Source organism: Bos grunniens, chromosome 19 (genome assembly GCF_055505025.1).
Source record: "Bos grunniens cultivar Pamir isolate PY7600 chromosome 19, Bosgru_T2T1.0, whole genome shotgun sequence".
Lineage (NCBI taxonomy): Eukaryota > Metazoa > Chordata > Mammalia > Artiodactyla > Bovidae > Bos > Bos grunniens.
The window spans coordinates 9,305,964-9,331,319 of record NC_141183.1 but is presented as its reverse complement, the minus strand read 5'-3'; the positions used below and the strand labels follow the sequence as shown (position 1 = coordinate 9,331,319).

The following is a 25,356-nucleotide window of genomic DNA, read 5'->3' as shown; positions in this document are numbered from 1 at the left end:
ACTTAGTCTTTTCTTTGGAGATTCCCCAGAAGAACTTTATATGATATTTTCTATAGTGTTTATATAATTTCACTCTTAGGAGTCTAATAAATAATCTAGTATTTGGTATCTGAATTTTATCTCCTGTAATTTCCTAATTTTTTTTGAGTATTCTTAACATTGCAATCAAACTTATATACCAAATTTTCCAACAGGCTTTATTGGAAGTATGAAGTGACGTGAAAGTCACTCAGCCGTGTCCAACTCTTTGTGACCCCATGGTCTATACAGTCCATGGAATTCTCCAGGCCAGAATACTGGAGTGGGTAGCCTTGCCCTTCTTCAGGGGATCTTCCCAACCCAGGGATCAAACCCAGGTCTCCCACACTGCAGGCAGATTCTTTATCAGCTGAGCCACAAGGGAAGCCCATTTGAAGTATGCATCACTCAAAAATAAAGTAATATAAAAAATTTAATGTATTTACATAAAACCTCAATTAAAATCCTTGACAGAGTTTCTTTAAATAGTAAGATACACAGATAATTGCAATTAAATATTTCTTCTCTTTTAGAACTTTTCCATTATGTTCTTTGCAAATTAATTTCAACAAGAAAAAAATTTTACTCATCATGCACAGTAAAACTGGGTGTCCCCTCAAATGTCTTTTATTATTTGACAGAACTAAAAGAAGAAAAGAGGAAGTATGCAATCATCACTATCACTAGAAAGAATACACTAAAGCTCATTTCGGCCTTAAAAAAACTCCCACACCAGTGATTTCTGTTGCCTGATTTAAATGGAATGTAATGAATTTAGAATGATGGTCTAGGTGATTCTAAAGCAGGCAAGTAATTCCAGGTGAAAACCACAAAGGGATAATGAAGGAGGGCAACAGAAAACTTCAAGTATCTAAATTACCATAAACAATAAAGTTTTTTATTGCCAAATATTAGGGGCTGGCTCTACAACTTTATGACTACTTCTGTTGGTTTTGCCTATACTATAAAAACTAGCTTGTTCAGTTGCTAAGTCCTGTCTGACTCTTTTGCGACCCCATGGACTGTAGCTCGCCAGGCTCCTCTGTCTATGGAATTCTCCAGGCAAAAATACTGGAGTGGGTTGCCATTCCCTTCTCCAGGGGGTTGTTCAATCTCAACCCAGGGATCGGACCCATGTCACCTGCATTGGCAGGCGGGTTCTTTACCAATGAGCCACCAGGGAAGCCCCCAAATTAGTTTGTGTTGTGTTGTGCTGAGTTGCTCAGCTGTGTCCGACTCTTGTGACTCCATGGACTATAACTCACCAGGCTTCTCTGTCCATGGGGATTCTCCAGGCAAGAATACTTGAATGGGTTGCCATACCCTCCATCAGGGGATCTTTCCAACCCCAGGGATTGAACCCAGGTATCTGGCATTGCAGGTGGATTCTTTATCATCTGAGTCCAAGATGAGCCCAAGGGAAGCCCAAGAATACTGGAGTAAGTAGCCTATCCCTTCTCCAGGGGATCTTCTCGACTCAGGAATTGAACTGGGGTCTCCTGCATTGCAGGCAGATTCTTTACCAGCTGAGTTACCTGGGAAGCCCCATGGAGAACAGTATGGATGTTCCCTAAAAAACTAAAACTCGAGTTACCATATGATCTAGCAATCCACTTCTGGGTATATATCTGGAGAAAACTATAATTCAAAAAGATACATGCACCCTAATGCTCACGGCAGCACTATTTACAGTAACCAAGTCTTGGAAGCAATCTAAATGTCCACGGACAGAGGAACAGATAAGGAAGACATCATATATCACTTATATGTGAGATCTAAAAACTGATACAAATGAACTTATTTACAGAACAGAAACTTAAGGTTACCAAAAGGGAAGGGGGGAGGGGTAAGTTAGGAATTTGGAATTAACAGACATACACACCTATATATAAAATAGATAAATGACAAGGACCTACTGTATGGCACAGGGAACTAAGTTAAACTGTAACAGGAAACACTAACATGAGTAAGAGCAGTTCTGGGATGGGGGAGGAGAAGGGAGAAGATGGACTAAGATCCAGATACGGCGAGTCTGGGATGCTTGCAAGACCTCCAAGCGGATCTGTCCGCAGTCCCGGGAGAAGCAAGCTGGAAGCTCAGACGTCAATGTGCGGTTCATCAGCCCCCTCTGTGTGGACTCATGCATCCTTGCAGGTGCTTCATCCAGACCCTTAAAAGGCCATCACTGCCACTCTTCCGCCTCTTCACTCCTCTCCATCATCCACTTCAGTCGCCCGATCAAGTGGGGACTACGTTCGACAAGCACTGGGGAATCTACGGGTTGTCATCCACTCAACAGGACCTTTTTCTCAAAGGCAAGAATGTGTCTGCAAGTGGTGCATGCCAAGAGAGCAGCGTTCCTAACTCAGAGAGGAGCTAAACGTTCTGGAACTTGGTACAGCCAGCCAGAAGGGAGTTGAGAGACAGAGAGGGAAGGAGGGAAGGAGGTGAAAGCATGAGATGAAATATCCTCCAGGAAATTCCCTGGCGGTCTAGTGGTTAGGACTTGGCGCTTTCATTGCCACTGCTCTGGGTTCAATCCCTGGCTGAGGAACTAAGATCCCGAAAGCTGCTCAGCAAGGCCACAATAAATAAATAAATCAATAAATAAGATCCCCCACACCAGCCTTAAGGGTGTTTTACAGAACGGGCATGCACACCTGTGCTTTGGCACAGAGGGGTAAAGAAAGGACAAGGTGTCACTGCTGCTAAAGGAGCCTAAAGGAAAGGCTCAACTCTCACCAATGCGCGGCACAGCTCGAGTCCACTTCCAGGTGAGGACTTCTGTCCTAAGCTTGCAAAGAGGACCAACTCTTACATATTGAGCTATTTGGAGGGGCTTAAAATGAGGCTAACAAGTGAATTTGCTATATACATTTAGCTAAGTGTTATTACTATGTAAGCCACTAAAACACATTTTTTCTACGTAAAATATTTTTAGTTGTAATGAAAACAGTGGATAAGGAGAAAAAAGAGAGACAAACATTACAATGTCTTCCATTGTAATTAAACTTCGAGAATACCAAAATGATATAAGGATTTTTTCCCAAGAAAATAGCACTTTTGAGGGTGCTGACAGGATCAAAATGAACATTAAATATGAAAATAAAATGAACACAAAACCAAAAAGTTAAGGATAAATGATAACTGCCATATTTCTACTAGTTGATTTCCAGTCCTACTCCCTAGTGTCTCCAGTTCTGGTATTCTTAGTGTCCCAGGAGCTTCTTTACAAAGTCCTTCCTCTCTTCTGATCGTTTAGGGCCTGTAACAGAGGCCGTTCCTATGTAACTCTAGTCACAGTGTCCTCAGATGACAGTTCCCTGATGACAGTTCACATTGTGCTGAACACGCATGTTCAACCGTCCTGCCGACGAGCTTACAAACACCGCACAGATGGACAAGAACGTTCTGTACCAAGACAGGTGTGATGCACAAAGGTGCCACTCTTGGCTTCAGTTTTGTTTTCTCATTTTTTTTCCTTCTCAAAAAGTTTTGAAATGGGAATCAACTGTGTCATGTGTACTTTAATATTAAAAAAAAAAAATAGTCTGGGGACTTCCCAGGCATCTGATGGTTAAGACTCCACACTCCTAATGCATGGGACATGACTTCCATCCTTGGTCAGGGAACTACGATCCCACATTCCATGTAGTCCAGAAAAAAAGTCTGAACACAAAAATGCATTTAAAAGCTGGAAAGGACTTGAAAACTGGAAAGCAGAAGGTTATGATTTTAATGCAATATTTATGGTTTTCAAGTACAGACCTCAGTTGATTTGAAAATACAACTTACCACTGTCTTAAGTGGTAAACAACAGAAAACAAACAGCAGAAGCTACACCTCCAACACACGAATGAATTAACCTAAATCCACTTCGGAAAAACTAGGCTTTCCCCACTCCTCACCATCCCTTCCCCACTCAGACTCCTTTAAAACCTTCTGGGGGCTCTGAGGAGCACAGTTTGACTAGTTCTGTTCTGGGGAATCCCTGAAGTCTCTCCTCTCCTGCCCCTCTTCATCATTAACACCATCATCATAATTACATCATCAGCATTATTACCTCTACCATCACCACCATCATCACCACCACCACATATTATGACCTTAGAATTTATTCCCTAAATTAAAATATTTTATGTTTTTAAAACTATTATTCTCTTTATCTTTAAAGCATACCATTATTCTTGGTAGAATTTATGACCTTGAAAATATTTGAGTAACATGATTTTCATAAACCAAAATCTCTTGACTGTGCTATCAGTTTAAAAAATCCATCTTTTAGTTATAGTCTAAAAGACTATATGAAAGAAACTGAAATAACTGACTTCTGTGAGTAGGCATTTTGAAATGAATGAAAGCTCTGAAATAAACCAAGGCTGAATTCTCTTGTAGGTTATTTTACACTCTTCAGCATAAGCCCAGGAGCTTTAAAAGGCTAAAATATATGCATCTGTTGGGCGGCAAGTTTGAGAAAGTTTATAAATAAGAGTGTTCATATCCCTAAAGGGGGTAAAGAATCGGCCTGCCAACGCAGGAGACCCAAAAGACACAGGTTCAATCCCTGGGTCGGGAAGATCCTCTGGAGTAGGAAATGGCAATCCACTCCGATATACTTGCCTGGGAAATCCCATGGACAGAGGAGTCTGGTGGGCTACAGTCCATGGGGGCAAAAAGAGTTGGACAAAACTAAGCATGCATGCATACATGCACGCATATCCCTAAGACATCACATATTTCATAGCATTTTCAAGTTCCAAGTATTTACACACACATTAGGTTAACTGAACCTTACAAGTTACATCTGTTTTACAGATGGGGAAACAGACTCAGGCCAAACTTGCAAAGGTGTTATAACCAATGGCCAGTAAAGACTGAACAGAAACTTGTATCTTCAGAATAAAATTCTGGTGCACCTTCCATTACAACATTCTATCATTAAACTAGTTCCACTAAATAAAAGCCTTAAAAAAGAAAAAAGTAATGAAGTTATGTATCATGTTAAATTTTAACTGCTGTCTGAATAGTTCACACATTCTAAAAATAGGTATCTATAAAAATCTAAGTAACAAACTGTCTTAAGTGATTAAAAGGATTACACAATAGCATAAAGAGAAAAACTTTGTTCTTTTGCTTTTAAATTCCAAAATGTTGCCATAGAAAGATAAAATTTTCAAGAAAAAGTATTCCACAAAGAGCTTTTAAAGCTTCAGTAAGCGAAACTGTAATTAGGTATCAGGTTAATCAGGTAGGGAAGTGTCAACAAGACTTACTCAGAAGTGTGCAGAACGCTTAATTTAGTGCTAACCCTGACAAATGGTATGGAATTCATTCTTTCTCACCACAGTCCTTTTAACGGAAATGGCAGAATAATAAACTACATCATGAAGTAATTTCAAATGCTTTCTGCAGTTGAAAACGCACGCGCACTATGTGTGCTGGTAACACACACTCGGACACTGGGTTTTTCAAGGGGTGGGATCCAGGTAAACACTGTTTTCAGCCTTGGAGAACCGAAGCCGCCTCCCTCCACTGCCTTGATGGGGGCGCAAAAATCTCATGGAGAAAGTGTTCTTAGCTCAGAACTCCAGCACTGGACAGACTCGGAGACATCTCATCCGTCCACTTCTATCCTTGCAAGGGATTATGAAATGCAGAACCGAGTGAAAGGCTTACTGAAAACAATAATCAAAGTGTCCACAGAAAAAGCTTGATGGCCCTGCTTTTCTTCAAAACGGCAGGATTGAGGCTGCTTCCCCGGAGTCCAGATCCTGAGAGAAGCCCCCGCAGGGGAGGAAACCTCCCCAACCCGGAGAAGCGGCCGCTGTGGGCTAGGTGGCTGTGGGCTAGGTGGCGGCTCTCTTCGGCTACTCCGCGGGCCGCGGGGGCACAAGTACCTGCGAGAGGGGCCGCCCACCCCTTGGGAGACGCTACCTCGCGCGCCGGCCACCCGGGCGCCCGCATCTAGGGCGGCGCGGGCTCCCCGCTCCGCCCGGACACCCGCTGTCGCCGCCGGGAGGCTCCTCCGGCTGTGCCCCGCGACCTGCAGGCGCCCGCGGGCAGGACTGCTGGTGCCCTTCCCACCCCGGGAGGATTTGAAAGCTTTGATTATCTAATTGCAGCTGACACTAAACCGATCTTCCTGCCTCTCAACATTCTTTCGTTGGTCACACCGTTTTCAATGCAGGACCCAGTTGCGGCAGCACGAGAGCCACTTTCCTTTCCGTCTGTGTTTTTGAAAGTCAGCCAAAAGCGAAAGGGCGCGCTGCCTATTGGTTGCACGCAGACAAACCGCTGCCCTTTCCATTCCTTTGTTTTCGGGTCCTTCTCTTTCCCGCTCTTCCCCCGGAACGTCTGGCATACCAACACTAGCTATAATTTTCTAAATGAGCCCCATATGTAAATTGGCACATGTCCAGCTTCTTAATTACTTTCCTGCTTCTATCTACAAAAGATCTAAGTAGCGAACACAACCCATAGTAATCAAAGCCTCTGTTTATAAATGTACAAAGCAGCCTCCAAAACAATAGATTGCCTTTAGCACGGCCAGAAAAAGTTTTTTAAAAAGATAAAAAAGCTCACAAGTGTTTCAAGATGGAGTTACACTGCAGATAGGCAAAAACACAGTCTGAACAGAAAATTCACATTTTCTCAGAAGTTTCATAGGGTGAATCAGTGCATTTGTACACTACTCACACCTTACCAGGTAATATTTGTTGCTAATTGACGGATGGGAGCTCCCCTCCAGAATCAATACAGGAACTTAAAATCTACTTCTATTTGCATTATTTTATTAGGCGGCCAATGTTTTATTTCAGGACAAACCGTTGTTATTTAAAGAGAGCACCTGGATCCAGGGCTCCGCTTGGGCTGTCTGTCTCAAAGGGCCCCCTCCACCCACCTGTGAGGGGTGACTGAGTCTTTGGATGCCCCAGTGATGGGGGATGGGCTGAACCCCGCCCCACTGTACTTGTGCTGCCTAACTGGGTCTCTACCCTCTGGAGCTGCCCCAGTCCATGAGGCCTCCTGGGGTGTCAGACCAGAATTTCTCTAACTGAAATGCTCCCAGGCCCTCTTCCTCACAAGGCTCTTTGCAGGGCTCCCCTCAGTTCCTTTCCAGTCCACACAGATGTTTCAAGGCCTCTTTTTCCCTGGCTACTCTGGGCATGCCTGTTTGAGAGCCATGTTTCCACAAGGGATGTGACCCCAGGAGTTAATCTAAATGTGGAGCCAGAGCATCAACGATTAACAGGAACTGTCCACCTGAAAATGTCTTTTTATGAACTGGAAGCCCAATATAAAGAATCTGTGCTTAAACTTACTTAAACTTGTTGAAGGGCTTCCCTTCAGCATTTGCATTATTGAACGTTGTAAGTAAAGTGGCCAGGAATTAGCTGTGCGTGCTAGAATGGAAGACCTGGCTCCCTCAGGACACGTGATAGTGCTGGCGCAAATAATGCTACAAAAACTACAACACCAATGGCGTCTCTCCAACGGTGCCCTGGGCGGACGTGGAGATGGCATGAAGCTAACACAAAGAGGGGCCAGTAGAACCCGAGATCTGGTTAAAAAAGAAAATGGAGAGCAATTTATTCTTTTTATTTTTTAAAAAAAAGTTTTTTTTGGAAGTGGACCATTCTTAGAGTCTTTACTAAATTTATTACACCATTGCTTCTGTTTTACATTTTGGTTTTTGGGCCATGAGGCATGCAGGACCTCAGGTCCTCGAGCAGGGGTTGAATCCACACCCCCTGCACCAGAAGGTGAAGTCCTAACCACCAGAAACCAGGGATGCCCCTGGAGGGAGCTTCAGACTGCTGCCTCTGGTGACCTGCAAGCCAGTCGAAGCTCAGCCTGTTCTCAAACACAGGTGGCTTTGTATCACCCTCACCCACGTTGGCCATGCGAAGTCAATAATGCCGCTGGCCACTTGTACCAGCTGCAGAGGCAACAGTCTATTTGGGTGTGTTTCCACCGCCTCTGTAGATCATGCCACAGAGGGCAAAGAACAACTTCTAACCATTAGGCTGGGAGTCAGTATATATTCTCATATACTCATATTCTTGGGAAAAACACAGAAAGTTCATGTGCTGGGCTGAAATAACTCCTAACTTTGCTTTTCTTACCATTAGAAATGGTCTGCTGTTAAATTCTTAAGGATTAGTCACTACCTTACCCCCTGCTTGGGTAATTCAATCTCAGTTCTGTTGTGACAGCCCACTCCAGTACTCTTGCCTGGAGAATCCCATGGAGGGAGGAGCCTGGTGGGCTACAGTTCATGGGGTCGCAAAGAGTCGGACACGACTGAGCGACTCCACTTTCTGTTGATCCGGCACTCATACTTTTACATTTAGTCTTAGAGGAATGCAATCATGAGTCAAACCATGTTAGTCATTTTAATGTGGACAGGCTACAGGAGTGAAGACCCTAAGACAAATGCAAATAAATACATGAAAATCTATGTATTACTTTAAAGAAGTTATAAGAGCTTTTACTTCAAGCAGTATCTAGAAAAGTTTCAATGTGGTAAGAAAATGTGGAACCCATTAACAGAATTTCAACTGGATATGAATGAATTCATTAAGTAACTTGCCCCACAAGAAAGAAAAGTTTATGAAGATTTTGTGAGTTGTTTTTGAGTTGCGGCTCTGTAATAGTGTTTCAAAGGTAGAAATAGATTTGTAGCATGTTTCAAAAGTCTCACAAGTTCCACATTCACAGCTAGCATCTGAATTTACTGAGCACTTACTACATGCAGGCCCTGTGCTGAGTATGAAGCAAACACCTCAGGTTTTCAATATAAGCTTCTTAAATCAAAACACCAAGCTATACAAGTCTGACTATACAATCTCTGTTAAGATGGGTCAGAAGACCATATTTCAGCATGGAGAGTAACCGTATATTTGACTATTAAACTGGTGGCAGTGAAGCAGATGGGATTCTAGTCAATGAATACATTTGATCATTGCTTCTCTTACTAGCTTTTTGCTGACAATCATCGACCTAAATCCTCTCTATTAGGAATTTAGCAGATGAAAGTCAAGACTATTTGAAGAGACATGGCGAAGTTGTCTAAAAATATTTTTTCCAAATAAAACCACAAAGTCATGGTTTTGAGAAATGGTGCTGCAAATACTTCAAAGTCACGCTGGAATTATTCCCCATATTAAAAGGCAGCACATGAAGGAAAAAAAAATTGTGACATGTTTCTTTTAAATTCTAATCTAATACAAGAAGCCTCTTTGCCTCTAATTACAGACCTGAATTTCACTACCATGCTAGAACCAGTGCCAATTGTTGAATTACTTGAAACAGAAAGATTTAAGAAAATAACGGAGAATCATGGCAGTTGAACACGTGGACTTTGCTCTCTTCCAAAAATTTCCCTTAAGCTCCAGTAAATAAAATTTTTTTACAGTGCTAATCCATGAGATCAAGCGGAGGGGAACAGGAGACAGGAGAGGAGAGGAGAGATGCTGACATTCTGAGGCGACCCCATGGACTATACCGAACACGGAATTCTCCAGGCCAGGATACTGGAGAGGGTAGCCTTTCCCTTCTCCAGGGAAAGCAAATGAGCAAGTGGCCAGTTCTCCTGTGAGCCCAGAGAGTGCTGGCATTGAACTGCAGGCCAGGACACCAACGAGCAGTGGGCAGCGCAGAGCCCCGGACCCCTTGGGGGCGGAGCAGGCAGCACTGCCTCGGGGTGCTCAAACACGTCAGGTAGAAACAGCTACTCCCCATAAAATGCTATTACATCCCTGCACAGAAAGCATGTGTGCAGTACGAGATGTCCTGATTACCTGGAAGAAAAGGGTTTCACTATCAGTTTTCACTGCAGGGCTCTAAAGCACCTGCTGTGATGGATGTATACAGCCTGAACGAAGATATTTAGTTTCTGGTGAGCAACAGGCTTAGCTGAGGTAGCTAAAGTGAAAGAAAGTGAAAGTCGCTCAAAAGTGAAAGAAAGTGCAAGTCGCTCAGTCATGTCCGACTCTTTGCGACCCCATGGACTATACAGAACATGGAATTCTCCAGGCCAGGATACTGGAGAGGGTAGCCTTTCCCTTCTCCAGGGGATCTTCCCAACCCAGAGATCGAACCCAGGTCTCCCGAATTGCAGGCGGATTCTTTACTAGCTGAGCCACAAGGGAAATAGCTAATGCCATCTGCAAATACACGAGAAACAAAATAAATAAGTAGGGGAAATAGAAGTAAACCTTAAAATCGAATTGAAGTGAATGTATCTATCATCAAGCTGGCTTTGCTAAGTGTACAGTAAACATGTCCATGTTTATTACTGAGCAGCAAAGGTGAAAATAGCAAACCAGTTCTCAGGTAGAAAGAGCGCTCTGGTTCTGGGTGGTTTACCTGGCTGGGGCTTGCTGGGGTGCGGCTGTGCTCCGGCTCCAGGCAGCGGGGGCGGGCTCAGCCCTGCAGGCCCAGCACCCTGGGTGGGGCTCACGCTGGTCAGGGCCCCCGCGGGCAGTGGCTGACCTCTCTTTAACAGCTGCTTCTGTTCTTGCTGGCGGAAGCGTGGAGGCACCTCGCGAGGCAGGTAACGGGCTGCAGCTGGCTGCTGGCCGCTGGCAGATGCACGTTTGCCATTGCTGCCGCTGGAGAGGGTGCTGGTGGAAGTACTGGTACTGGTGCCGGCAGGTTGGGGCTGGCTTGAACAGGTCTTGGTAGGTTCTGGCACTAGAAGAACAGAAGGAAAAGACCCCGACTCCTTAGTATTATCACCGCCTTCAACCCAATCCAAACCAAAGAAAACAGAACACAAAACCGAGGAATGACAACGTAGAGCTTTGGCAGTGAACCGCACCAAAGTCAGGAGTTCCAGGCTGCAGACCCACTTTTCCTATAAATGAACCTGGATCCTGGGCTGTAGCCCGTGGCCAGTTCCCTCACCTGAAAGGCAGGCCATCAGGCTGGTCAGAGCCGCAGGTCTCCAGCATGAGCGGGAGCCAGGTTAAAGGCCCAACTCCTGGGCCCCAACCGGGAATTCATTTGGTTGGAAGGGAGGGGAAGCTGCCAGTCTGCATTTCTGTTAAGTTCTCAGGAGAGGCTGGTGCCCTGGGCCCTGGGCCCACACTTTTGAGAACCACTGCTCTCGGTCAGTATTTCTCAAAATTAAGAGATCATCAGATGTCCATGAATTTTTATATAAATCTGTTTTAATTCTGAAGAAAATTATATATATATATGTAACATTATAAAATTATTATTACCCTTTGCAATCAGCCTGTATTTCTCATCGCCCCAGTGAGTTCCACCGTCCATCCTGTGACCCCATTGTACACAGTATCCAAGGGCCTCTGCCCATGATTCTTCTGTTGCCCTGCACGGCAAACCCTCAATTCTGGATGAAGCCACTGTCCACTCTCTCCACCCTGGCTTGGACTGCTGTGCAGTCTGAAATCACTGAGAACTCCTGGGCCCTAACCTCAGGGCACCCTCAGTGCTTCCTGACCAGCCTACGATTTCCTGGGTCTGCCTGGCTCTACTACTGCTGTCGATGACTCACTGAACAACCTTCCGCTCTCAGGCGATAATGCCTTTATCTCCCGACCCCAGAAGATAAACTTGACCTTATTCTCCAGAGAAATAAAGGCCAGCGGGCCGAAGCTGCAGGTGTCAGCTCCTACAGTACACACCACGCTGCCGTCCATCCCACACTTCTGTTACTCTCCCCCCAGGCTGGCACTCTACTTCCCCGACTGCAAGACTCACATTTCTTCACGTGTTAAAATCACTTCACCAGCACATGTCTTACCATCAATAGCATGTCCCTTTCTGGGCGGCACATGAAATACTGGGGCATCTCACAGTCTGTGGTGTCAGGACATACAGATGACTCCCTCCACAGCTCTGGGTCCTGTCTCAAGGACTGCGTGTCTTCAAACCATGACACTCTCCAGAGTGGACAGAAAGGCCCAAAGCTGAAGACTGGGTCTTCCATTAATTCTTTGTTTTACAAATATTTATATTTTTTCTTCCAGGCAGACAGTAAAGAATCTGCCTGCAATGCAGGAGATCCAAATCCCTGGGTCGGGAAGATCCCCTGGGGTAGAGAATGGCAACCCTCTCCGGTATTCTTGTCTGGAAAATTCCATGGACAAAGGAGCCTGGCAGGCCACAATCCATGGGGTCGCAAAGAATGGGACACAACTGAGCAACTAACACACACAGACACTTTTTTTTCTTCCAGAGATTAGTAGATGGACATCGCTGAGTGCACAGAAGAGAAATCCGGCCCCCATGTTCATGTGGAGTAGAGGAGAGAACATTTCCAGCCAGTAACCTGCCTAGGGATTCGGCCGCCCTGCCACCAGCTCCTCCTGGTCGGCACGTGAACAGGCCCACACCGGTGCTCTCCCCGACAGCGGCGCTCCGGCTCGCCTCAACCCCACATCCCCCACCAGCACCTCCAATGGGTCCCCTCTCCTCCTGCACACTTCCTGAAGTCCTGCTTCCTCACCTGCCCTGGGCCTCTCATCCAGCTCCTCTCCCTCCTTGATGCTGAAACCCTACGGCCCCCGAGATTTCTCTGCTTGCCCCTCGGTTGTATATCGGCGGTGACCACTCTGACCCCCTGAGCCTCTCTTCTTCGGCCTTCACGACGCTGGAAGTCCATTCTCAGAGTTCCTCTGACCTCTGCAGCCACTCTTTCTTGCTCCCAGTGACAGGCTGCTTCCTCCTTCTCTGAAGTTCCGCTGCAAACTCTCATCCTGGGTCATCTATCTACTCCCGCTTCATTCATCAATCCTGTGGTGATGGTCTAAGCCCTTGAGGGCCGTTGGATATCAATATCGATATGGACATCAATGGGCACTTCAAAGTCAGCATGTCCCAAACACTCATCAGCTTTCTCACCTTGGCAGTGTTTTAGGGGTTCTTCCTGACTCAGGGATCGAACCTGCATCTCTTGCTTTGCAGGCAGATTCTTTACCGTCTGAGCAACAAAATAATGCATAAAGCAGTTGATCATATCTCAAGATTCAACAAAACATGGTAATTCCTAGTCATTCTTTAAATATCAGATTAAATGTTACTTCCCTTGAGAACCTTCCCTGACTCAGCCAGGGCAATCTAGGTGCTTCCGGAACATTCATAGTTCCCTGTATTTGCCACAGCATTTGGCATGGTATATTGCTTAGATGAACATCCATTATATAAATATATATATATTTTTTTTCTTTTTTAAAGAAAGTGATAAAATCTATTATAGGGTGATTTTAAATGTAAAGGGGACCTTCAAATATATTTTCAAATATATTTTTTCCTGACATTGGCTTTTAGCTAACTAAGATGGCAGCAGTACCTAAGTATTTACCCAAATGAATGAAAAGTTTATGTCTGCACACAAAAACCTCTACAGGAATGTTTATAGCAGTTTTATTCATAATGGCCCCAAACTGGAAGCAACCAAGATATTCTTCTATAGGCGAGCAGATAAAACAGACTGTGGTGTATCCATACAATGGACTGTTAGTGTTAAAAAGAAATGAGCTCTCAATCCATGAAAAAAGAAATGGAGGAACATTAAATGCATATTATCAGGTAAAAGAAGCCAGTCTGGAAAGGCCACATGCTCTGATTCCTACCATAGAACGTTCTGGGAAAAGGCAAAACTACAGAGACCATAAGGGCTTCTTCAGTGGTTGAGAGGGGCCTGGGGCGGGGGGAGGGATGCGCAGGCCGGGTGCGGGAGTCACCTGGGGGTGGGCAATGGCACGGTGGTCCTGTAAGAGTGGGCACGTGGTGCGATGGCAGTGGGTGACAGGGGGTAATAGTGGGGTTCTGTAACAGTGGACACACAACATTAGGCATTTGAAAACCCATCAAACTGTACACACAGAGGGTGAACTCACAGGTAAACTGTGCACTTTAGTTAATAATAACTATCAATACTGGCTCAACAGCTGTAACAAAGGCCTGACACCAAGGCAAGATGTCAAGCACGGGGAAATGGAGAGTGGGTTGGGGGTGGAGAGATGGAACATGTGGGAACTCTTTATTTTCTGCTCAGTCTCTCTGTAAACCTAAAACTGCTCTTAAAACAAAAGAAAATAGAGTCTATTAGTTAAAAAGACAAAAAAAAAAAAAGAGAGAGAGTTCTACCTGCCCTTGTTACAAGACCCCATTTCTCTTTTGTCATAACAGACACTGGCTGGCCAGCTACTACCAAAGTCAAGGTGCTTCCACCTGCCATCCATCTCGTCTGTTCAAAGGCTGGAAACAAAGAAAACCTACCCAAACACAAAACCTGGAGGAAACAACTGGCAAGGACTCAAAAGCAGCAGGAACCTAAGGACCCACCCCGTCCTCCCCTCGCCCACACAGAGCCCGTGAGGCCCAAGTCTGCACTGCCCATATTAATGTGGCAGCCACTAACCACGTGGCCGCTGAGCACGCAATGTGAGAACCAAGATGTGCTGGTGGTAGACTCACATGCATTTCAAAGAGTCAGTGCACAAAAATCTCATTCATTTTTATCTTGATCTCGCATTGAAATGATAAAAATTTTTTAAATATGTTGAATTAAAAATATTAAGTAATCTCACCTATTTGTTTTTAAATCTTAAAATGTTGCTACTACTATCGGGCAACTAACAATCTCAACTGATTGAGAATCTTAAATTCTGGGTCTGTTCTTATAATACAGATAAATCAAACGGTCAGGTTTTGACTAGCCACGCATGCTCTTCAGAGCCAAATTTCTCCATCTATCACTCCCCAAAGACGTACGGCTAGGGTGTCGAAGCAATCCTGATGTTCCTCTTCTCAAACGGGCCCAGATCTAAGGGTCCACAGACCAGTCCACCCTACACATCACTATTTTCACAGTAGAACGCATTAAGGCAAGGGGAATTGTAGCTTGATTTATATGGATCGGCAACAAATGATTTGTCTTATTTAGGAAAAAAAAATTAGAGCGGCAGCCAGTGAATAACTGTATAGCAAACAAAGAACTTCCAGCAAGCTCAATGTTACGTGAGGGTGACACCTGCTGGTGAAAAAGCAGGGCGTTAAATCCTTATATAAGACAGCAAGTCCTTTCAACAAATTTTCTTTCCAAGAAAGAGTTTTCTGCTTTTGGGTAAAAATCTCAGAGGAAAATGTCACACCAGAGTCCAAACAGTTTACAAATTGCTACGACTGCTTTTCCAAAACAACCGCCACTGTACGGGCAGGAAGTTCAGACTGTCCCTTGAGTGCCCTGGGGACTAAGCTTTGGCACTACACTCTGCCATCTCTAGGAGACCAAGACAGAAGGCACTGCCCTGCTGACCCAGCCTGCTTAACTTTTATTCCACTCTGGACTCCCCAGTCCTGTCTTCTGCTTCTCTAGTCATTTTCCACGGCCTGAGCCGCCAGTACTGCCATCTGGACCCCCACCTCCACCCAGGCCCCCCGGGCTTCCTTTCACTATGCTATCCACACCTCTGAATCATCCCAAACTTCAGTGTGGTTTCCAGACTGCCTAAAGTTGCAGGCTCAGAAAGCTGACGGGTTCTGTTCCTACTTAAGCAATTCAAAGCCAAGCTCCTGCTGCTGCTAACGTGCCTCTTGTAATCTACCAGTCTGCCCAAAGCCCCCTTACCCTGTTTCAAGCTTTCCCTGCATTTTCCAAATCCTTCTCTCAGTTTCCTACTGGGACTCTAGGTACTGAGACCAAAGCTACTCATCCATTTACACACACGAAGGCTTTCCAGAGCCCAGCTCCATGTGCTGGGACCTTTCAGTGGACACAAATGTGGACTCCCACCTCCCCAGGCCCTTTGCTCACATCTTAGCAGGGGGAGACGACTGATGAACAAGATGCCTATTAAGCCAAGTGGTCACCAGAAGGTGCTAAGTGCTGTGGAAAACGAGGAAAGCCAGGCAGGGTACATGGGGCTAAAGCTGACTTTCCTCCTGCTGTCTGCCACCAGCGTCACCCCCACAGGTGTCACTATCCTCATTTATCCTCTCTAAATTTACTTATTTAGGAAATATTTAATGAGTGCCTATTTTGCACTCCTAGGCACTGAAATATTTAATGAGTGCCTATTTGCACTCCTAGGCACTGAGTGCACTGAGGAAAATATTTAATGAGTGCCTATTTTGCTGAGTGCACTGAGTGCACTGAGGAAAATATTTAATGAGTGCCTATTTTGCACTCCTAGGCACTGAGTATTTAATGAGTGCCTATTTGCACTCCTAGGCACTGAAATATTTAATGAGTGCCTATTTGCACTCCTAGGCACTGAGTGCACTGAGGAAAACAGATATAGTTCCTGTAAGATACTAACTTAAAAATGACTCCACAAGTAAACAGTTACAAGCTGCCACACGCATGATAAACATGTGGGACAAAAGAACCTCACTGGGGTTAGGGACTCAGAGAAAGCTCCGCTGAGGAAGTGACCGCTAAGCCGGGCCAGCGGAGCTTGTCTGCAAGCTCATTCCCAACCAGCCTGGACCGGGCATGGGAAGATCTTGAAATGGGAAAATGCTTCCGTGCCTTGAAGGCCTGAGACAAGGCTGGTGAGGCTGGAGTTCAGCGCTCAGGGGAGGGCTCCTGGATGCCAGGCTGGAGAGGCAGGTGGAGTCTTTGTAGACATTCTGGATCCCATCGCTTGGCCATTGGCCGGAAGAGCACTCAGGGGCAGCCTGGTGGAGGGCGACCCTGTGGTCCTCGCTGCAGGGCACAGACAAGCCTGGAGCCTCTGGTTTCGGGCAGAAGTTCTCCGAGGACAGGCTCCTCTGATTACAAACTCATGGAGAGTCCAGGATGCTGTGACTGCAACTGGTTGTTTAAACTCCACAAGCAGGTGACCTTGATCAAGAACGGACTGTACGGGCCCCAGAGCCAGGAGTTGTGAGCTAATGAACAGCCATCCTGGCATTTTAAAAGCCTTACAAGAGCCCCCCACCGACCAGCACACCAACCACAGGCCAGCAGGGGCCAGTCCACAGCTGCAAGGATCCAGCAGCGACCTGACTGCCCTCTGTCCATCGTCCCAGCTCCAAGTGTGAGCACCGCCCTGGAGATGGTGGAGGCTTTTGCACGGGGTCCCGGTTCCCAATCACTGTCTCAGTGGCAGCTTCCTGCTGGCTGGGCTGCAGCAGTGGCACAGTGCTCTTGAAGTCAGTGAGGCCTGCAGGGCCGCCTGCCTTTTCCCCTGGGAGCAGCTCTTCTGGAGGGCCCTCTGGGGAGTCATACCTGCCTCCCAGCCTAGGGCAGTCCCTCCAACGACTGTATAAGCACCCAATTCTCTGCACCTAAACTCATTTCTCCTTAATATAGCTAGAGTGGTTTCTATATCCTTCAATTCAGCTTTGGTGAAGAGCACAATCCACTCCCTCGCCCCCAGCAAGCAGTACATTTAAATCTTTCACTCACCTAGACAGCATCACAGTATATGCTATGAGCTAGATATTCAACAACTGTTCCCTTCTAACAGCATTTCCTATAATGGGACTTACCTACATATACCTAGATTAAAGTCTCACAGGCTACCTCCATTAGTCCAAGGTACACTGACAAGCAGTCATGCAATGGATTAGAGAGGTATATTTTAAAAGTAAGCTTTTATAGGTAAATGTTGACTAGAGGGACCTTTTAACCTACACGTTTCAACACGTCTTGCTTCTGAAATTTGGATGCATCTTACTACTGGTGTATAAACTTAATATAGTTTCCTCATTCACCTGCCAACTCCATCAATAAGACAGTATTAAATCCATGGTATGCCATATATATATATATATATATCCCACCTCCACCCCCCCACCACGCTGCTCGACTTATGGGATCTTAGTTCTCTAGTGAGGGACTGAACTGGCACCCGAGGTAGTGAAGGCTTGGAGTCCTAATCACTGGACTGCCAGGGAATTTCCATTATGTTCTACCTATAATTGATGGTATCTTAGTACTTAAGACAGTAAGTTTTTGTACGATAAAGCAAAGAATTTCTCTTATGCACAGACACCACACAATGACAAGAAACGGAAAAATATTTTAAAACCTTGCATTAATTTCAGCCATTTCGGAATATATACTCAAACATTCAGGGTTTTAAATTTAGTGAAATACGTATGTTAACTATTGGCAAACGGGACTATGAAAGAGAACTATTCTCCCGTGCTGAAACAGTCAGAGATTCCAGGGAATATTTTCATTACTACAGTCACTTCTGCAATCGACACAGCAACAAACACTGCAGGGAGAAGTTCCCTGAGAACAATGAGATGCGAGCTGAAGACAGCGAGAGCAACGAGGGTCCATCTGCTGTGTTTGTCGCAGTCCCAGTGGGATACAGAGCAGAGGCCTTCTGTTTGTTCTGTTGATGGCTTCTGGCTGATCTGTCACTATGGCAACTTTTAGAGCCCAACTCAAAATGAGCACAAACTCATTAGCTACTAACTACATTAACTTAGTGTCTGCTGCTAATGAGAAATGCTGTTCAGAGATATTTTCTATTCTAATGTATTACAATTACCTCTCTAAAAGGTATTAAATTGAATTAAATGCTACTCATAATATATCACACTGGATAATACAAATGGTACAGCAGAATTACTTTAATAATGACTATTAACAATAAGAATCATTTCATTAAAAGGTCACCATGTTTTGGTCCTTGGATTCTTCCACTCTGAGAAAATGTAATATCAGTCATACAGGCAAACATTTCTAGGTTCTTTTAAACACTGGCCAGCTGATTCAGAAAATCAAAATAGAAAACTTTGATAATAGCCTGTTAAAGCCAAGCAGCCAATACAGCAATTACCACATATTGGCTTTTAATTAATTAATTTTGGCTGTGCTGGGTCTTCGTTGCTGTGCAGGGTCTCTATTTGTGGCGAGCAGTAGGATACACTCTAGGTGCGGTGTGCGGGCTTCTCGTTACCGTGGCTTTTCTTGTTGCGGAGCACAGGCTCTAGGCACTCAGGCTGGAGGGCATAGGCTCAGCAGCTGCGGTGCGCAGGGTGAGCTGCCCCGAGGCATGTGGACTCTTCTCAGATCAGGGGTGGAACCTGTTTCCCCTGCACTGGCAGGCGGATTCTCAACCACTGGACTACCAGGGAAGCCCTGGCTTTTCTATAACCTCAATACCGACCATCGCTTGAAACACTTCTCAAAGAGGCGACACACAGGACAGACTCGAAGGGTAAAGAAGTCTGGGGAGTGTGCAAGTCCAAGTCTGACCTCTCTCTCCGTGTGGAATCATCCCAAGCAGAACAAGCTCTAGGAGCAAACAGTGAATCTGAGATCGCATAAAACAGAGGCTTCTACGGGATTATGTCTCACCTGTGTTCTCCCAGGACGTGCATATTGCCTTGTGCAAGAGGGTTGCGTGCATGTGTGTTAATAAGTAAATTGTGGGAATGAATTTATTCACACAACAGAAACAGACTCACAGACATAGCAAACAAACTTATGGCTACCAAAGAGGAAAGGGGCAGAGGGGGAGATAAATTAGGAGTTTGGGATTAGCAGATGCAAACTACTACACATAAAACAGATAAATAACAGGGCCCTGCTGGATAGCACAGGGAACTATATTCAGTATCTTGTAATAACCTATAAAGGACAATCATCTGAAAAAGAAAAAAAAACATGTATAACTCAACCACTTTGCTGTACACTTGAAACACTAGATCAACTCTTCTTCAATAAGATAAATAAATCGTGGAATAGCACTAATCTCGAGTTGCTTTTCTCCCTCCAAGTGCAGAATCCTGCAACCTGCCAGAAGAGGGAGCCCCAGTTAACGACTCCAACACGTAGTCAGAGAAGGCAAGGGGGGCGGAAGGAAAACCTGACCACACTGACTACTCATTTTGAGAAGCCTCCAGACTGCTCTCACGTCCTGGTCCTCACCGACCACTTTGGTCCCCATCCACCACCTCTCCTCCCCTTGCTGATGGCTCTTAGGCCCTGCGGCCTTCAGTCTGTTTGGGGTCCAGCCAGCCTCTGTGAGAACGCTGACCCCTCTGTATGGGGGAGCCCTCTGCCCTTTCTTTCCTCTCTCGGGCCTGGGTTCCCAGTCATCCTTCGGATCTCAGTGAAGCAGCACTCAGGACACCCCTCCTAATCCCAGCCTCATACAGGTTTCTGAGTTCTATGCTCTCATGATCAACATTCCTCTCCTTCGGGGAGGTCAGTCACGACACAGGTAGCATCGTGACTGATGCTTACATCCACTCCCTACAAGACTCTAAGTCCCAGGAGAGTGTGAAACAGATCTATTTTTAAAATCTTTTTCTCGACACAGTGAACAGCATGGTGCCAGGCAAATACAAGGTGTTCAACAGATACCTGCTGGATCAAATGGTTACTAGCCCAGTTGGTCTCTGACTTCTGCCCATTCTATCTTCATGACCCCTTCCTTCCTCCCTACTCTCTCCACTTAGCATCTGGAGGCTGGACTAGGCAGTGGTCTAGCTGTACCCACTGCCTCTAGCCCTCTCTCCAACTGTTTAACCCATCTTCAATCTGGCACTTTCAGTGACCTTTCTAAAATATAAGCTCATGCTGTCACGCCCCCACTTAAAACTCTCCAGTGACGCTCTTTTTCGGTCAGACAGGCTCAAGCCTGATAGATGGGTGTGGGATGACTGAGACAAGCATCTCACCTCATTCTGGTGTCCACAGCTAAGCCAGGTGCCAGGCAGGGGGGCGGTCCAGCTCCAGCAGGTATTTATCTCACTCTCAATCAGTATTGCCCTTTCCCCCAGTTTTCTCATTTGTTTTTAGTAAGATAACCTTAAAGATTATCTTTTCTTATAGAAATATAAACACTGGATGAAAAGATGATCAAATGAATGTAACTTAACATCTTTTCAGGTAGAAGATGGGGGATAAATAAAACACAACACCCGGAACACTTTATTGCATTCACTTGCTTATAAATCCATTGCTTATGTAGTTAACGCCTACTATTAGTATCTTGATTTGAGAACAGAGACCTTATCTCTGCTGTCTGCTAGGTATTTATAAACTATCAAATTAATTAGTGAACTAACTTGACAACTCTAGGTAATATAATGTGACTAATATTTAGCTCATTTATTAATGAATCTTTAGTAGGCATGTCAAAAGCTGAGTAAAATGTGATCATACTGGAAGTGCATATTTACTGATATAACTATCATAGAAATAACTGCACACACAGAAAAAAAGGGGAAATGACTGAGGTATGCAGAAAACTAAGCTTCACTGATGGGACTTTCTGCCCAACTCTAGACGCCAGTTTAATATTATAAACCCATCTAGAGCCAAAGAGCAAGTAACTCAGAAAGTAGAGGCAAAATATTAGAATATACATTCACCAAAGAAGATACACAGATGGCAAAAAAGCACATAAAGGTAATGTCCAACATCATTAGCCAGTAGGGAAATGCAAATCAAACCCACAAAGAAATACCACATCTATTAGAAAGGCTAAAATTGTGAAGACTGACTTTCCAAGTGTTGATGAGGATTCAAAGAACTGTGAAATGAGACAATCACTGTGGAAAGTTCTGCAGTTTCTTGAAAAGTCAAACACCCATCTACCAGAAGATCCAGCCACTCTACTCCCAGGCATTTACCAAAGGAAAACGAAAGAACATTCATTCATATAGAGACTTGCACATGAATGTGCACAGGCACTTTATTTTATCATGGCTAAAAACTGAAAACAACTCAAATGTCCATGAACAGATGAATGGATAAAGAAACTGTGAAAAATTCAACAATGGAATACTACTCAGCAACGAAAGGGAATGACCTCCCGATGCAGTAACAGGGATGGCAGTCATGACAGCAGGCTGAGTGAGAGCAGCCAAGGGTGCATGTGGCATGACTCTGTTCATGTAGCAGTCTAGGAAACCTCCTGTGGTGACAGAAAGCAGACCAGTGTCTGCCCAGAGACTGAGGAAAGAGGAAGGAGAGATGGGCTGGGAGAGGGCACAGGGGTGCTTTCAGGGATGATGGATGCTATCTTGATTTCGGGAACGGTTTCACAGGTGTGCACAAGCCAATGTTTATTAAACTATTCTCTTTAAATACACACAGTTTACTGTGTGTCAACTATAACCCAATAAAACTCTTGCAAAAAAAAAAAAAAAGAAGCAATCTGGGTAAACAAATTACTTCTCAGAAAGCAGATTGCAAGCTTCCCTTAGAGCTATATATTATACCTTTATGCCTGGAGACTGTCTTTTATGTTTAATGTGTCAGGGAAACTATGCTGAACAGAGATGTGGACTTTCAGGTCACCTGAGGCCTATGCAGAAGATGCAGTTAAAGGGACTTGTAAAAGAAAACATAAATTATCATCAGGTTTACTTCCTTTCTTCTAAAATTTGATCAAGAAAGTATATGTGTGTGTGCGTGTGTGTATAAAATCTCTTAGTTTTTTTTTTCCTAATAATTTTTATCTGTTTAAATTGCCTACATATTTAGGGGACAAATACCACAGCTTAATACACTTTCCTTTGTTCCCACAGAAAAAAATGTTCATGCATTTATTGTATCTTCCTTTCCCTAGGGATTTAATAGTAAAATTAAATAATTCCTTTAAACATAGAACAACACAGATGAAGAATGACATAGCTAATGTTAAAAGTCCTGTAAGATATCATCCTATAAAGATCCCTCACATAACAAATGTCTTAGGAATTTTTCCAGCCTTATTTGAAAATGTCCTAAGTTATTTTTTTAACTGATCTAGTACTGATGATAGATACACAGTACCTGCATCTCCAGGCCCTTCATATGGGAAACTATGTAATTGACAACCAGAGGGTGAAGATTCTAGTTCCAGTTTTGTTACTAACTAGCTGTCAAAACTTGTACAAATCATTTCACCTCTTTGAATCTCATTTCCCATCTAACACAGGAGTTGGATAATCTCTAAGGAGCCTTCAAGCTCTAAGATTTTATTAATTTTGTAGATAGGCAAGTAAAATGCCATATTTTATAGAAAATATGCTGACTAGACTTTCAGATGCTGCTTTTAAGAGTAATCCATATACTCAAAATGGTATCTGCTTTGGTTATGTGCATGTGAACGTGAATACATGTAAATTCAAGGAATTTGGCCAATTTTATTAACTCAGGAAAATACAGATCTGCTGCTTTATAAATACTAACTGCTGATTATTGTGTTAAGACCCCTGAAAGACTGAGCAAATGGTAATAAACTGCTTCAGCTAAAAAAAAGTGCCACCTAACTGGCGAGGTGCAGAAATGTGGGTTCATTTCTGTTTATTTTTATCCATATCTGACTATGAAATCAGAAGGCACGCTTTAAGCCTCACTTCTCACCACTTTTCATTCATGTTGAGGGAAAGGGGTTGATAAATACACGTTTGGGGAATTCCCCGGCAGTCCAGTGGTTAGGCCTCTGTGCTTTAACTGCTCGGAGTGCAGGTTCAGTCCCTGGTCCGGAAACCAAGATCCCACTAGCCTCGTGGGCAACAACAACAACAACAAAATAAAAATCAACACAAGGCATGGAAAGAGTATGCTTTCAATTGATTTACATTAACAAAAGCATATAAAAGTTTGCTTAAAATTAACAATTAGAAACTGAATGCACAGTGAAGCCAAATACCTGATTGTAAAACGTATAGTCCTTTTGAGCAAGATTAGGAAACTAATTAAAATGTATGAATTTTTAAAAGTATATGACTCAAAACCATGAATCATTAAACATGCGGAGTTTGAGCCATGTTGGGTCATCAAGATATTCGCTTTTATACATGATATAATTAACTTTGAACTTTTTGTATGAAACCTTATCTTTCTATTTTATGAACTTGAGAAAATCTGGCTAGAACCACTAAATTAAATTCACTTCTCATTTATGAGTATAATTATAGTTAATCCTTTAAAAAAAAACCCTTTAAATCCATGAAAAAACCCAGAAGACAATAAGAAAATTTAGGCTCATAAGGTCATCACATCATAAAGCTATTATTTTCTCAGCCCAAATTAAGGGCAGTGCCTCAAATAAAGAAGAGATTAATGATTACTGAAGCAAAACCCATTATAAACTGTCCAAAACTTAGACATTAGCTACTCTACAACAAGTATATAAGACACAAGTTAATGGTGTTTCAAAACAGGATGATAAACAAACAAAACAGGAATATATCTGATTCCCTTTCCCCAACAATGAGAACATCCAGGGTCTCACTGAGGCACGGTGTTCAGCTGGCTCTTTCATTGGTTACAATGCAAAGGCAATGTTTAGCAGAATTTACAAAGGACTGCTCTGTTTCTGAACAGACTTACACAGAGGTTTTCAAGTTGTTTAGTGCAACTCCCTGAGGGGCAGGAGACAGGGAAGGGTTTAACCAGGGGAGGCAGCAGAGAGCCCATATAAAATGCAGTGCAATTTATGTATATAGAGAGAGATGCTTTCAAGGATGGTCAACAAAATGTTAACAGCTAGATCTCTCAACACGGAGGGACTTCACGCGAACTTTAACTTCTTTTTAGAAACACTGAGAATATACTAATATTACTTACATTTTTCATCACAAGAAGAAACATAAGGAAAGGATGGTTAAAACTACCACCACCAAAGACTAGAAAGCACTGGAGGAGGAGAATCCCAGTCACAGAAACAGGCTCAGATTCCTACAGGACACTCAGGGGGCAGAGGGGGAGGAACCGGGAAAGGTGGGGGTGAATGCACTGCCTGCGTAAAGAGCTCCAGAGCTGGACCAGGCAGAGACACTGGCGGATGTGGTGCCAGCGCTCACAGCACATTTTCCTCTGAACCCACTCGCTTGCCTGAATTGTAAAAACAAAATGACCTTAACGAAGACACTGCTAATCAGGATTTGGAAAAACAGAGACAACGTTTTATTTATAATTTTGTAGAGCAGAATTTCTAGGCACCGAGTTTCCAGACAGGAGTAGGGGAGGAGAAGCAGCACACTATATATTTGATTTAGCAAATGAAAAAACTTCCAGTGAGATTCCGTTCTTCATTTGTCTTTTAAATGAAGATTCATGGTTCAAGTTCAATGGCTATAGCTTGATATAAAAAAAAAAAACTTTTTAAGCATAATTAAAGCTATAATGAAGACTGATCTATCAAGAATGGATTAGGCTACTCTCTAGGAGAAAGCAGAAAGGTATAATGCCAAATTCAGACTTAAATTGAAGAAAGTAGGGAAAACCACTAGACCATTGAGGTATGACCCAAATCAAATCCCTCACGATTATACAGTGCAAGTGACAAATAGATTCAAGGGATTAGATCTGACAGAGTGCCTGAAGAACTATGGAAGGAGGTTCATGACATTGTACAGGAGGCAGGTATCAAGACCATCCCCAAGAAA

At 44.0% G+C, this 25,356-nt stretch overlaps 1 protein-coding gene across 12 annotated transcripts in view; it reads right to left on the bottom strand.

Moving 5' to 3' along the window:
• The window catches only part of TNRC6C (trinucleotide repeat containing adaptor 6C), a 115,243-nt gene that overhangs the window by 42,648 nt on the left and 47,239 nt on the right, over window positions 1–25,356 (bottom strand). For all 12 annotated transcript variants that reach the window (XR_015147234.1, XR_015147235.1, XR_015147237.1 and 9 more), the window contains exon 4: window positions 10,390–10,716. Coding sequence is in view for 8 of the 12 variants with exons in the window: in XM_086356332.1 (XP_086212458.1) it covers window positions 10,390–10,716 (327 nt within the window). In the remaining 4 variants the exon portion in view is untranslated. The remainder of the gene's footprint in view (window positions 1–10,389; window positions 10,717–25,356) is intronic.